This window comes from Miniopterus schreibersii (genome assembly GCF_964146895.1).
Source record: "Miniopterus schreibersii genome assembly, chromosome: 11".
Classification (NCBI taxonomy): Eukaryota; Metazoa; Chordata; class Mammalia; order Chiroptera; family Miniopteridae; genus Miniopterus; species Miniopterus schreibersii.
In genome coordinates, this window is record NC_138111.1 from 68,532,545 (window position 1) to 68,547,337 (window position 14,793).

The 14,793-nt window shown below is 38.9% G+C and overlaps 1 protein-coding gene across 7 annotated transcripts in view; it reads left to right on the forward strand.

The window, feature by feature from the left end:
• The window catches only part of SPIN1 (spindlin 1), a 75,237-nt gene that overhangs the window by 50,054 nt on the left and 10,390 nt on the right, over window positions 1–14,793 (forward strand). For 6 of the 7 annotated variants that reach the window (XR_013999888.1, XR_013999889.1, XM_081151675.1 and 3 more), the window contains one exon: window positions 11,335–11,588. Coding sequence is in view for 5 of the 7 variants with exons in the window: in XM_081151675.1 (XP_081007801.1) it covers window positions 11,335–11,588 (254 nt within the window). In the remaining 2 variants the exon portion in view is untranslated. The remainder of the gene's footprint in view (window positions 1–11,334; window positions 11,589–14,793) is intronic. The other variant, XM_081151678.1, reaches the window with a different exon arrangement.

Below are 14,793 nucleotides of genomic sequence, written 5' to 3' on the forward strand. Positions count from 1 at the left end.
CTCAGTATAGCAGTTGTTTCCAGATTATTCCTATTAAAAGGCTTATGCCCTTGGTCACAGAACCATAGTGGTTGAAGACTGTAAGAGGCCTCTGGGCTATTGTGGAAGGTCTGCATGAAAAACAGTTCCTTTCGGTAATTGTTGGTGACTAATGCAAAACCTGTGTCCATTTAAATCCGGTGGGGAACGTCGGGCCTGAGAAATCATTTGGTGTGGCCCTGCCAAGGCGACCGCAGGTGGGACTCAAAATTCAATGAATCTAGGGACTTTTTTCATGGCTAATTTTTAAGTTGATAATTTTGTATGGTCCGCAAGTGATGTTATAACTATCCAAATGGCCTTTGGCAGAAAAAAGGTTCTCCACCCCTGATTTAAGTGACCATACGAATATGTAATGTAAATGTCTGTGATACTCAGTTCAAGAAATGACCTGGGAAGTAAAAATGTGAAGGTAAGTATGCTCTTGTATGTCCCTGATGTTTGATAAAGTTCTTCTCAATTTCATTTTATTTCCCATTACTCTCATTGCTCTGCCATATCCAGTGATCTGATAACTGATGTAATATATCTCCACTCAGCATCGTATTATTATCATAAATGGTAATAAAACCATTTCTTGGCAAAATAGAAGGTGATGATAAAAGCTTAAATACAGTGGGAATAAAAGCAAATTACACACTAACTTTGCAAGACCAGAACAGTTGAAGCAAAATAGATTTTGCTACTTAGGTTAAAATAAATGCCTTTGAGAATGTAATGTATATTCTGTTTTATCAATTTTTACATATTTCCAGGTAGAGGATTTTAGGCATTTGTGGATCTGAGCTCTTGGGCCTGTTCTGAATGCATTTTGTGTGAGAGGGATTTCATGTGCCTCATCCTAAGCTATATGTTTGTTAATTCATGGCTTTGATACACTAGTTACCTTTTCCCCATAAAGCACAAGGAATCATCACATGCCTATTAGGTTTTTGTAGTTCATATATGTACCAACTCTGAGGATCTTCGGTCTTGTGTGTCCTGTGACGTGGGGAACTCCATCCAGTGCTTTACTAGGAGGTGTGCTTGTCTCACAGACTAGAAGAAGCCTTGAACATATCCCTCTGCAGCAAAAAGAAGTGAGAATGAAAGGAAAAGTTAACAGTATTTTCCTATTTTTTCTAATCTCAATGCTAATATGAAGATGAGTGGAAAGGAAAAAAGGACCAAAACAGAATTTCCCCATTTCCTCAGTGGTAGCTGCTAATAGTAGCCTTTGGAGGGGTAAGCAGGGCCTGCTGGTGGAGAGGCCCCTGCTCAGAAGCTGCCTGGCTTTGGGAGTGGGAACCAGACCTGCTCAATGGTGGACTCAGCAGGTTGCTTTGTCTGCCTGGCGCTCAGTTTACTCATGGTTAAAATCAGTGTTGGATTAGAACCATGGGGTTTTCAGCTTTCAGCATAGATCCTTTCTACAGATGAAATGTTCGTAGAAAAACAGAGCAGGAACCTCCCTCTCCCCTTGCCTACCACACTGCGGCTTTCCATTGGTGGTCATGTCTGTCTTGCTGGCACATGGTGGCACAAGTGTCTGAGCAGTAATCCCATGTGCACACGCCTCTGCTTGCTTGAGAGAGAGTCACAGGAGAGGAGTGCAGCAGAGTCATTGCCCTGAACTCAACAGTTTCTGTCCCCTGGGTGCCAGGAGGGTGCTGAGAATCGGGTCAGGGTGCGTAGAGCAGTGCCTCGGCACCCAGAACCATTATATAGCTGGGCCTTGTTTTTGTTTTTAAAAAAACAAACTTACATTCCTTCCTGCAGGACAGATGCCTTGATACATTTTGGGAACAAGCTTGTGGACAAGGACAAGCCTTTCCCGGCTTCCCAGGAGATTGTTTGGGAAATGTGTTTGCATGGAAAATACATCCTGAAGGGAGATTACTGTAGTTGGGGGAGCCTAAGGTGAATTTAGCTATAGAGGGGCTTTGTTTCAGTTTTCCAATATAAGTCTGTTTTTTTCTTTCCTAATTTGAATAGTGGATAGGTTTTCATTTCAGGGCATTGTTGGAGAGTTTGACTGGGCTTTGGTCTGTTTCCTACTGACATACATTTAGAAAATGGACTGTTACACACTAATTAGGTGTATTTCCAGGGAATATTTTTCTTCAAGACACAGTACTAGTGACTGACAAAGATTGTCATTGTACTCCTCCTCCCAGTATACCTGCTAGGGTGTCTTGTAGTTTTCATGGTGCCCCTGTCAAGTAGAAACCATGAGCCCCTCTATTCATATAGAGGTTAAGTAGCTTGTCCGAGGTCATACAACTAAGAAGTGACTGAGCTAGGATTCAGAAACAGGACAGTTTGCTTTCTAGAACCCATAGTCAGTACCACACTATAGTTCCTGAACTGCATGTTTTGTTGTCTCATATCTGAAAAATCCGTTATTTCGGTCATAAACAGAAAGACTAGGTAACTATTAGAGCAGGTGTCTAAATAAAGCATGGTGCTGACAGTTTTAAATTGGTCAAAACATGTAATACTTTTCATTCAACTTGCAGTAACTTTGTTATTTGCACCAGTGAAAGTGAATATCCCTGTGGAAGACCCTCGGGGCACTTGAACATCTCAGGTGTTCTCAGGTGTAGTGTATAGACAAAGTAATGAAAGAAACTGCAAGGAGCCCAGCCGGTGTGGCTCAGCGGTTGAGCATCAACCTGTGATCCAGGAAGGAGATCAGGGTTTGATTCCCGGTCAGGGCACATGCCCAGGTTGTGGGCTTGATCTCCAGTAGGGGGCATGCAGGAGGCAGCTGATCAGTGACTCTCATTGATATATCTATCTCTCTCTGTCTCTCTCCCTTCCTCTCTCTCAAGTCAATAAGGACATACTAAAAAGAAGAAAAGAAAAACCATAAGGATTGGGTTGGAAATCTTGCCTTCTTTTTTTATCCGGTTTTTGTATTTGTCACTTGAAACTGGGAGTGATGATATCAGTTATAGAATTTCTATGAAGCAACAAGTAACCAGAAAAGCAATTGTTTTTCTCTCTACTTGCTGATGTGCATCTTGCAAAAAGACAATTGTTTTGATTTAATCAATATTTTTTTCTGAAATCTGTTGGAACAGATGTGCTTTTATATCACAATACTAAATAGAATGAGGAAAGTGTCAGTAATTTGTATAATAAAGTACAAAGTATGTAATAGAGTATAGCTCATAGAATTGTGATAATTGAAAAATTAAAGATTGTGGCACCTTGAAATAAATATTGGCTACCAAAATAAGATATTTAACTGGTGATGAGAAATAGTGGTTAAGTCATCAAGGGAATCTAGGTGAAAGGCCTTTTGACACAGGATTTCTCTTTTTGATGACAAAATAATTTAAATGGTACTTTCAGAACTTACTTAAAGTATTGAGCAAACTACATAAATGTCTCCTACACTCAGTTTATCCTTTTGGGAACATGGGTACATAGAAATTAGAGGTGGTTTTGAATCAGCACTATTCATGGTGTGGTGCTGGGTCAGCAGGTGCAGTGGCTTGCTAGAGCCTTTGACCCCTCTCCACACCTGGGAGTGGAGTGGATTGGCCTTTCACCATCTCTGCAGGAGATGCGATGCATGCCAGAGAGTGAGAAGCACTGGCCTATACCCTCGTCAGGGCTGATAGCTTAGGCACATCACAGAACTAAGTCAAGTTGTATGGAAATTAATACACACAATTATAGCAATGAAAGGTGGTAAGATGCTGTGTACTTGGTTACTACTTACTCCCATTGAAACTATAAGAAATGCTATTCTTAGCCATCAGAACAGATACCAGTTCATCCCTAATGAAGCCATATACTTTCCAGTTTCTTTATTATTTTTTTCCTTTAATCATTTGTTTTAAGAAATAGCTTCTGTAGATAAGAAACAAAGAAAGTGATGACCAGTGTTTAATTCTGGTTTCTCTACTTTTATCCTTGAACTGTTATTTGTACTTGGCTGTAATTTCAGATGGTTGAATGAAGTGTATTAATATCTGTGTATAGTATTGCTATTTGTTGGTTGACTGCCTAGTTGAGTGATAGTGAAGAACATTTTAGACTTTTTCCCAGGAAAAGTACAAGAGATTGAGGGCTGTTAAAAATACATATATAAAGAAGAACATAAATCAAAATCACCATATTCTGAAGGATTCCCCATTTTAAATGAAAAAATTACTTTAAATCCTTAATTTCACATTTCTGCTTGTACTTCTCTTAGATCGCATGGTCTAGAGGTGACATTTCACATTTTCTTCCAGTAATCTGACATGTTCTATTGTTTGCTTCAACTTTAGTTGAAGGAGTCTATAGAAGCAAAAAATAGACTACTTCAACTACAGTAAGCTTTAATTTTTATTCAAGTTTTTTTGTTGATTTAAAATCTAAATTAGCAATTAGAAGTTAAAATAAAATGGAAGAATTTGATTACTATATAATTTTTAACTTTCTAGTATGAAAATTTTACTAATGCTATTATCCAGGGATTACAGCTGTTAATAATTTAATGCATATTTTGAAAGTCTTTTCTACATATCTGTATGGATACTTGTGTGTATAAAATTTTTCATGTGGTCACATTTCTTTCATTTGTGGATATTTAAATGTCTTTAAGTTCTTTTCCATGATTTTAATAACCATGTAGTTATTTTATTATAAAGATACACTATTAATTATTGAATCAGTAAGACCTGTTGAACATTTTTTATTTCTAGTTTCCCCTTTTATGAACACTGCTCAAAACATCACTGTAGCTATACCTTTGTGCTCGTCCATTACTTTCTTTTGATAAATTTCCTAGATGTGGAATCACTGGAACAATGGAGTGCCAGATTGCTTACCAAAAGGGTGGTTATATCTATTTAATGAGCAGATAGGAAATAGTACCTCACCATAATTTATGTTAAAATAACTCCTCAAAATTTGCAGTTTCTGTTATTATTGATATAGAAAGGTCATTTTACCAGCAGACCAGAACACAAACACCTGAAAGATGTAAAGCAAATGGGGGCAGATTTATATAAAAACTAAGCTAAGCTGAGGAACTCTCAGCCACTTTGAGCTGAAAAGGAAAACCTCCAAAAAGTGGATATTGACACTAGATCGCTTCTGTCTAGGTCAGAGACAGCAAAGGCTAGCCATGACCACCAAAGTCACTCTAGAAAGCCAGCAGCACTAGTCTGGCTGCAGGTGCTTGCTGTACACCCCCCCGCCCTTAGGGTCTCTGTGCTCACTGCTGGCTGCTCTAACCTGCCTGTGTCATGGCTGCTTCATCAGAACCTGCACTTCCTGCTTAGACGCCCAGGACCTCAACTTGGCCTGAAAAAATAGACTTATAGCCACAGATACCACTCATATCTTGCCTTGCCTTTTAAATATGCACATCAGGACTCATCATTGTTACCCAAGGAACACTGACAGCATGAAAGAAGTCATACATAGAATAGCAGAGCTAACCAAAAGTCAGCAAATGTGAAGAAAACCACCATTCAGATGGCACCAGGCCCGCACAGAAGGCTGACACCCAAAGAGTTCATTCAAAGAGAAAGCAGGAAAGGAAGTGAACATTATCCTTGGGGATCATGGGCGTGTTCATTAAAAAGAAAAACTGTTCAAAAGAAGATAAGGAAACACTTTGTAGAAATCAAAAATACTATGTAAGATATTCAGGATGAACTTAAAGCCTGTCTATTTTACTTAATTCAAGAAAAATGGAGCTGAGGAGTGAGGGGTTTTTTTTGGTTGATTGGTTCTGTTTTTCAGATTTTTAGAGAGAGAGGAGGGGAGAAGGAGAGAGAGAAAGAGAAATGTCAATGTGATAGTGAAACATTAATCATCTGCCTCCTGCACACCCCCTACCAGGGATCAATCCTGAAACCCAGGCATGTGTCCTGATTGGGAATCTGAGCGAGCAACCTATCAGTGCACAGGGCAATGTCCAACCAACTGAGCCACATCGGCTGAGGAGTTCTTGGTGAACAGTATGAAAGGGATAGATCTGGAAGTACTAGCTTTCGTTCATCTAATAAGAGTTTCAAAAAGGGGATGAAGGAGAAAAGTAATAAATAATGAAGATGATTTTGCACAGCTTTCTTTAGGTTGACCAAGTGCTAATGAGGGACCATTAAAAACATATCACAAATTCTAGTGACATTTCAGAATCCAGGAACAAAGAAAAATCTAAAAGCAGCTCAAAGAGATAAACAGGTTACCCTCAAAGGAGCGAGGATCACATTGGCATCTGTTGGCTGTAACTGGGAGATAGAAGAAAATGAAAATAACTTTTCCAATAAAAGTGCTGAGGGGAAAGGGATTTGGAACCTGACTTGTATACCTAGATTATTCAGGGGTGAGGGCAAAATAACATTTTTGATGCTTGCAAGAATTTAGAGTTTGTATTTATGAACCCTATCTGATTCACCAGAGGCTATATCTGGAAAGACAAAATAGACAGGAGAAGAAAATATATGAAAACATTAAGGAAAAAGAAACAAAAATCCTTGTTTGTTTATTTTAAATGAGGCAATGTTAAAAAAAAAAATTCTTAAAATAGCAGCAAAATGAAGACTAGGTTTGGAACAGAAGTTTAAATTTCCTCAATGTGGTGAAAGTGGCCAGGTGGGATTATTATGTGCTTAATGTGTTTGCTTTTTAAATTTTTACCTTTTTTTTTTTTTTTACTAAGAATTTTTTGCTTTTACTCTTGCTTGGTTTGGGAAAGGGAAAAGTGTAGGTTTTGATTTAATTGTAGGTTTTTAGTAGAAAAGTGTAAGTATAAATTTAATATTTTGAAAGTTAGAGGTAATTGCTATAAGATTAGAAATAAAAGCTGTAGCTTTCATTAGAAGCTTTATTTGGTGTGAAGAAACTTCATTCTAACTGTACAGATTAAAGGAAAAAAAGGGTAAGGAAATGAAAGCGTTGCAAACACAAAACAATGTTAGAATAGACCCAGGCATATTACTTACAACAGTGGAAGTTAATTAAAATTGCCCTGGCCCATGTGGCTCAGTGGTTGAGCCTTGTCCCATGCACCAAGAGGTTGCCTGTTTGATTCCCAGCCAGGGCACATGCCTAGGTTGTGGGCTCGATCCCTGGTAGGGGGCATGCAGGAGACAGCCATATGTTTCTCTCTCCCTCTCTAAAATCAATAAAAACATATTTTAAAAAGTTAATTAAAATCTCATAGAGAAAGTGAGGAAATAAAATCTGTGCAAAAGAAAGGGTCACATGTCTTCAGAATGAAAGGATACAGGAGCCACTTGAACAGGAATGCCCACTAGCCATATGTGAGCCTTCTAAAGCTCAGAAGAGGGAGGAGAGAGAGGCAGCCTTGTGACCACCTCCAAAGTCAGGTGGGAAGAAAACTTCTTGTTCTGAAAGTTGTTGATTGATGGAACGCCTGTGTCCCTCTTCAAGAGGCAACTGCACGTGACAGAAGAATGCCACCAATGAGTGCAGAAAGGATGAGTAACTGAATTGGAAACTGCTGCTCTGAGTTTGCCAGTTGCCCCTTTCTGCTCTCACTTAGCTAAGTTTATATTGGTGTGGTTTTTATTATTGCTTGAGTTTTTTGGTGTGTTTTTTTTTAGAGAGAGGGATAAAAACAACAACATTGATTGGTTGCCTCCTGCATGTGCCCCAATCGGGGATCGAACCCGCAACCTGGATATGTGCCCTGACTGAGAATTGAGCCCTCCATCTTTTGGTGTTTGGAACAATGCTCCACGCAACTAAGCCACACCAGCCAGGGTTAAGTTTATATTGGTTTTGTTTAGAATCATGGTAACAGAAATTTCATGTCTTTGAGTGTAGGATAGAATCTTTTTCTGTTGTCAGTGTTTTCCAAAGCACCTGAACCATTGGTGTGTGCATGCTTATGCAAGTGTGCGTGCATATATAGAGTGATTAGAACCAGGGAAGAGCTAATGTTGCAGCTAGAGTTCAAAGGCAGAATTGCCTCCTCTTTCAGGGACTTTTTTTTTTCTTAAGCCGTCAACTGATTGGACATGGCCCACCTACATTATGGAGGCCAGTCTGCTGGTTTACATGTTGTTTTTCTACAAAAGTCTCTTCAGAAAAAAAAGTAGAGTAATTACCCGAGTACTGTAGCTCAGCCAAGTTGACACATTAAAATTACCCATTACACTGGTGAAGATGCTGTATTTGCTTACAGTTTTGGTAGTGAGTTACAAAGTGGTGCGTATGACTGAATGCCTTCCTCAGTAAAGTTGGGGAACTCATCTCTGTCTTTGCTGTGAAGAAAGCTTGATCTGTACCCAGCATGAATCACTAAGACTTTTTGCCTAAGATCAAAAGGTAGGTAATTGATTGTCTGATGAAACATATAATACTAAAAGTTTCTGTATTCTAAAGGAAATGTAATCACTGTCACCATTTTCCACAGAGGGCTGTGTAGTGGCACATTCCCAGGGTTATGAAAAAGATCTTGAATTTCACTTTCTTTTGGAGTTTGAGTATTATTAGTATTTTCAAGTTATAGACTTGATAGTACTTCATTAAGCCTTTTTCTCTCCATTGAGGTTTACATTCAGAGTCTATTAATTTATTTGTCTTCCTGGTGATACAGGTTGGCTCCTTCCCCCATACAGTATTGAATTGAGCTCTTGGCTCTGTCCTTTCTCTCCATTGAATGTAAGGTAGTTTTTTCCAGGTAATACAGAGATGTTTCCACTTTACAGTTGTTTCCTCCCCTTTTCAGAGTAGTGTTAACTCTATTATCAAAGCAGATAACAGTTACATACTATTCCATTTCTCTTGTCCCCAGGATTGCTGTGCAGTCACATATATTCATGGCTTACTATTGCCCCAAGCTGAAACTTTCCCAAGCGTTCCTTGAGTATTTCAAACTGCCCTGCGACTTCTGCAGGAAGCATCTGTGAGAACAGTGTTCCCCAAATTCTTACACATTTACAGCTTTGTCTGTGGCCTTTCATTTTGGGGTCAGTATAGAATTCTTGGCTTATTATAAAATCTTTGGCTACATTTTCTTTTCTGAGACCTGAAGTTTGTCACTTCCTTTGCCACTGCCGCATTCTGATTTTCTTTCCCTTACGTGTAATGTAGTTCTTTTGCCTGGATGCCCAAAAGATGTTTCTTTAAAGTGCATTTGTTTTACTAGAATGTCTTAGTGCCCATAGCTCTAGGTCACCTTTCCCAGGGATACATATGTGCATTTAAATCCTCTATTTCAGGAAATTTTCTTGAATTATTTTAGTATTCTGTTTCTTCGATTTTAGTTTTCGGATGATTCTGTTAATGTAGAAGTCGAAGTTTCGTTTGTTTCTGTCACCATCTCTTAATTGCCTCATCTCCTTTTCATTACCTATTTCCATTACGTGCCCCATGGTGTCTGTTTCTTCTCATGTTCCTCTAGTTTAGTCTTCATTTCTGAAAAGTTTTCAAATGCAGCTTGTTTCCTGAACTGTGCCTGATTTTCCTCGTGTCTGGTGGAGCTGTCTTGTTTCTGATGTAAGGCCCTCTTTTGTGGCCTCTGTTGTGTGCCTAATGTTAGGTGACAGTTTGCTCTACCTTGTGAGCATATTTTGGGTCTGCCTCCATTGCCTCTTGGTGCATCATTCTGATTATTACAGTATCACCCTATGTTGGTCCCAACATGATCCTCTCCTGTACTCCTGTACACGAGAAGGGTGAGACCATTGCAGGTGAGCTGTCCTCAGATCTATCAGCTGTCTCTTTTCCTGCGGCATACTTGAAAATAGAGCCTCTGATTAGCCTCGATCAGCCCTTTTTTAAAGTCTTCCTCCTTTGGGACTTGCCCTTAGCCTGTGAACCTCCTTTCCTTTGTCCTGTGGCCCCATCCTTCTCATTTAGAAAGTTGTCCCCAGCAGTGCATCCTCAGTGCAGGGCTCTGCCTTCTTGGAGGGCAGTTTTGCTGAGTGTTTGCAGAGCCTCGAGGGCTGGGGCAGCCCTGGAATTTCCTGATCTCCTCACAGTCCACATGGAACCTCTTGAGTTTTTTTCAGTCTGACTTAAGTTTTTCTTCTGTGGTGTTCTCCAAATGTGTTCCCCATCTTGCTTAGGTAAAATTTCAGGCCTCGTTGAGGTGATCCTGATGGTTTGCTGTAAACTATTTCTGTTTCATAAAACTCACTAAATTTACCAAACTGGTCTAGTTAATATACATACAATTGTAGTTTTAAGTATTACAGCCTACAAAAAATTACTTTTTTAAAAGTATATTTGTGTTTATGCAAGTTGTTCATCACTTTTATCCAAGGTATACCAAATGAGAGCTTTATATCCACAAAAGTGTGGGAAAGGAATTCTTTTCTGCTCTCTAAATTTTCTCCTTCTTGGCATAAAATGCATCCAGGTGCCAGCATGGCTTTGGCCTTCATCTTGTATTCCAGCCTGGTCTTGTCCCCTTTGGATATCTGTGGATATCTAGGTGAAACAAAAGATTTTTTCCTGATATCAAGAGTCAGGTGTATTATTTGTAAACAGTGTATGTAGATTTTTCAGTTGTTAATAATCCAGAAAGAATGTAGTTTGGTGTTGCTTCAATAATTTTTAACATTTAAGTATTTGTCACAAATTTAAGTGTTTAAGATGATATGTTTTCTAGAAAAGAAATGATGGTGTAATCATGGATATAGGCCAGTCTTGACTCCAGTTTAATAATATAAAGTTCAATGTCTAGCAGAGGTAGGGGTGAGGGGCAAAATTATGTAAGCATTAGAATGGATGAAGTTGAATAGTTATACATTTCTTCTTTATTTTTTTATTATGTTTTTAAATTTTTACTGTTTTCTTTTAAGAGAGAGAAGAAGGGGAAGAGAGAGAGAGAGAAACATAGATTGGCTGTCTCCTGAACGCCCCCCTGGGGATCAGGTCCTCCATCTGGGCATGGGATGATGCCCAACCAATGGAGCCGTACCGGCTCGGGATATACTTTTTTTTTTTTTTTTTAACTAGAAATGGATTTAATTCTGTAAGGTCAGGTGCATGTGCCTCTTTTCTTTGATTAACTGGGATAATTGTGAGTTGATTGTATTAGGAAACTCAGCTGAAAAACTGATGCTTAATATTGGGGCTTAAATTGCTACTGAGTAGTCGAGTTTTTCTGTCTCTTCACACTTGGGGTGCACATGAAGCTCCTGCCAACCCGCCGTGTACACCCCTGTGAGCCACACTGCCTGGCAGTAGGACTGCCTGAGTGGCAGCAGTAGCTAGCACAGTTGGGGTAGTCTAGTGGGCGTATGCTAGTTAGCAGCAGTTGTGTTGGATCTAAAAGTGCATGTCTTTGAGCTGATACCTTACATGTGTGTATATGTGTGAATACAGAAAACACCGGAGCAGTGTGGGGCCCAGCAAGCCCGTGTCCCAGCCTCGGCGGAACATCGTAGGCTGCAGGATTCAGCATGGGTGGAAGGAGGGCAGTGGCCCTGTCACCCAGTGGAAAGGAACAGTTCTGGACCAGGTGCCTGTAAACCCTTCTTTATATCTTATAAAATACGATGGATTTGACTGTGTTTATGGACTAGAACTTAATAAAGATGAAAGAGTTTCTGCGCTTGAAGTCCTCCCTGATAGAGTTGGTAAGTTCTCTTTACTATTTCTGCATTTATGCTTTCAAAATAACTACTTAAATGGATGCTTTCTGGTATTCTTCTGTATTGTATTTTTAAATTTTTATTGGGGCACAAGCATTCTGTATTTTAATCAGTCACCTAATACCACAAAAATTGTTCAATGCATGTCCTAAAACTACAGTTCAAGGAACTGGGGGGAATATACAGGGGTGGGCAAAAAAAAGGATTACAGTTCATATGGAAAAAGACATGCAGGTTATGATTATTACGATAGCTTTGTTAACACACAAGAATGTCACAACTGTAAACCTACTTTTGCCCTCCCCTGTATGAATAAACTTGTGCCCCAAGTAATTTACAGCCTGATAATTTTTAATATACTTATTTCTCACTGTTAATATAGTTATTTTGCTCACTACTTATCTGCACTTTGATAGGTAAGAATATGTCTCATTAGCTTAAATATCCTATGTATTTATTCCATCGGATTATAAGAGCTAAGAAAAATCTTACACATTTTGAAATCTTTATGTGAAATGTATCTTTCATTGTGTGTTATTACTTAAGTGATAATTGTACTCTCAGCCAAAATTAAGCAAGCAAAACAAACTTTATTATACCTTCCTTAGGGTTTGTGTTCATACAATATTTGCGGAAATAAATAGCTCTTTAAAAAAAAAAGTGATACAGTATTGGTTTTGCTTTGCATGATTTAAATGCCTTAAGGAATAAGGTGTCTATAAATAATAATGACTGATTTTGTTTTTAAGATCACTGGATACACCCGAATTAATGTTACTTTCTTCAGAGTATTTACTTTGGAACGTTTTCATACTATTACACTGTGATGCTGCTATTGTTTGAACGCTTGATGATGCTTTTGGAACTATCTTTAAAGCCTATGCAGTTAACAAATATAGTCTCAGCAGATCTGGACTGAAGGGGAGAGCTTTTGGCATCACATTGTCAAGGGAAGAAGCTTAGCTTACCCAGTCCCTTCGCGCCTTTGTTTTTGCCGTTGTCTTCTGGGGACATGTGCTTCCCCCAGCAAGTTAATGCTTTGCCAGAGCAGCAAGTTTTTTTTTTAATCTTCCCTTTAGATAGCAAATATTATGTCTTTATTCATTTTGTATAAGCATAGTTTAGTTTTTATTCTTTAAATTACTCCCAAAGATAACTAGTTGTGAAATGGTAAATATGTGGCATTTTAAAACATTTTTATCTATTCTAAATGAAGCTGAACACGTTATTTCTCCTCATGAAGCACACCCTCTATTTCGTCTTGGCCTTGACATCAGTCCATTTCTCACATAAGAAACTAACATTGATGACTCTGACCTTCAAGGCCTAAAAAAATATTATCCACACCTTTATTTATTTATTTTTAATCTTCACCTGAGGATATTTTTTCCATTGCTTTTCAGAGAGAGTGGAAGGGGAGAGAGAGAAACATCGATGTGAGAGAGACACATTGATTGGTCACCTCCTGCACAAGCCCCGAGGGGGGCTGGGGATCTAGCCTGCAACTGAGGTACATGCCCTTGGCGAGAATTGCACCCGGGACCCTTCAGTCCTCAGGCCGATACTCTAACCACTGAGCCAAACTGGCTAAGGCTATCCACACCTTTATGTCGGTTATTTGTAGTAAGCAATTATCATGCATTCTTTTTCTGCCCCAGAATTTTAGACTCTGCCTTTTAGGGCAAGGCTACTAGCTCATTTGAAATTTACTACCATTTTGCTGCATGACCTGTGTTACATCAGTTCTTTTGTCATCATGGGACAGAAGCAAATATTTTATCTTGATTTAAAAAGGTAAAACCAAAATACCCCAAAATAAGTATCTCTGGTGATGGGATTAAGGGCTGCTTAGTGTTTGTGTTTTTCTTTCTGGCTCTGGGTCACCTCAGTTTCCAACAGTAGACATGGAATTGGGTTTGTAAACAGCAAAGCAGTTTAAGAAAGAAAATACAAAGGCCTCTATGCAAACCAGCAGTGTATCATGTGCCTAATTTAATTAATAGCTAATTATAGTATTCCCTATGATACTTGAGTTTGAAAAATTATGATCCATGTGGGGAAAGTCTGCTAATTTGTTTCAGGCAGTACATTAGACTATAGTTACAATTTTGTTCTCCTTAGGCTAAAGGTGGAGAAAAAAACATGTCATTCAGCTTAAAAGCATGAGATGGCACAGAGTAATGGTTCCCAAAGTATGGTCTGGGGACCCTTGAGGTCCCCTGAAGCCCATTCAGGAGGTTTGTGAAGTCAGATTTGTTTTGATAATAACAAGGGAGAACTTGCCTTTGAACTCATTCTTTGACAGTCATACAATGGCCCTTCCCACCTGGAAGGTCTGCATAGCTCAGCAAACAATAATACAGGGTGGGGCAAAAGGCGGGTTACAGTTGGGAGTACATAAAACACAGAGTTGATTCTTGTATTATTATTTAGTTTTCCATACTTGTCCCACTGTGTATTTTCTATATGGACAATGCATGACATCACTAAATCATGTATTAGTTTTCCCCTCCAAATCATGTACTTGTAAGAGATCCATTCAAAGACCCACAGACATTTTTTTTTTTAATCCTCACTGGAGGATGTTTTTACTGATTTTAGAAAAGAAGGGAGAGAGAAACATTGATGTGAGAAACATTGATCTAGTATGTGCCCTGATCAGAGATCGAACTTACAGCTTTTGGGTGTATGGGACGACTCCCAACCTACTGAGCCACCCAGCCAGGGCAAGACCGACAGACTTGACAGACTTTCTGTTTTGTTGTGGTAAGAAACACAACATAAAATTTACTACTTTAACCATTTTTAAGGTATAGTCTAGTCGTGTTTTGTATATTCACATTGTTGTGACACAGATCTTTAGCACTTCATCTTGTAAATTTGTAATCCTGTCCCCCTTAGACAACTCCCCTTTTTCATTTCCTTTAATGCCTGGCACCCACCGTTCTGTTTTCTGTGTTTATGAATGTGATGATTTTGTATGCTTCATAAGGATTATACAGTGTTTGTCTTTGTGACTGGCTTCTTTCCCTTAGGATAATGTCCTCAAGGTTCATTCATGTTGTAGAATGTGTCAGGCTGTCCTTTCTTTTTAAGGCTGAATACTGCTCCATTACATGCATAGACCATGTTTTGTTTATCCGTGTGTGGACACGAACCTTGCTTCAACCTTTTGGCCATTGTGATCAAT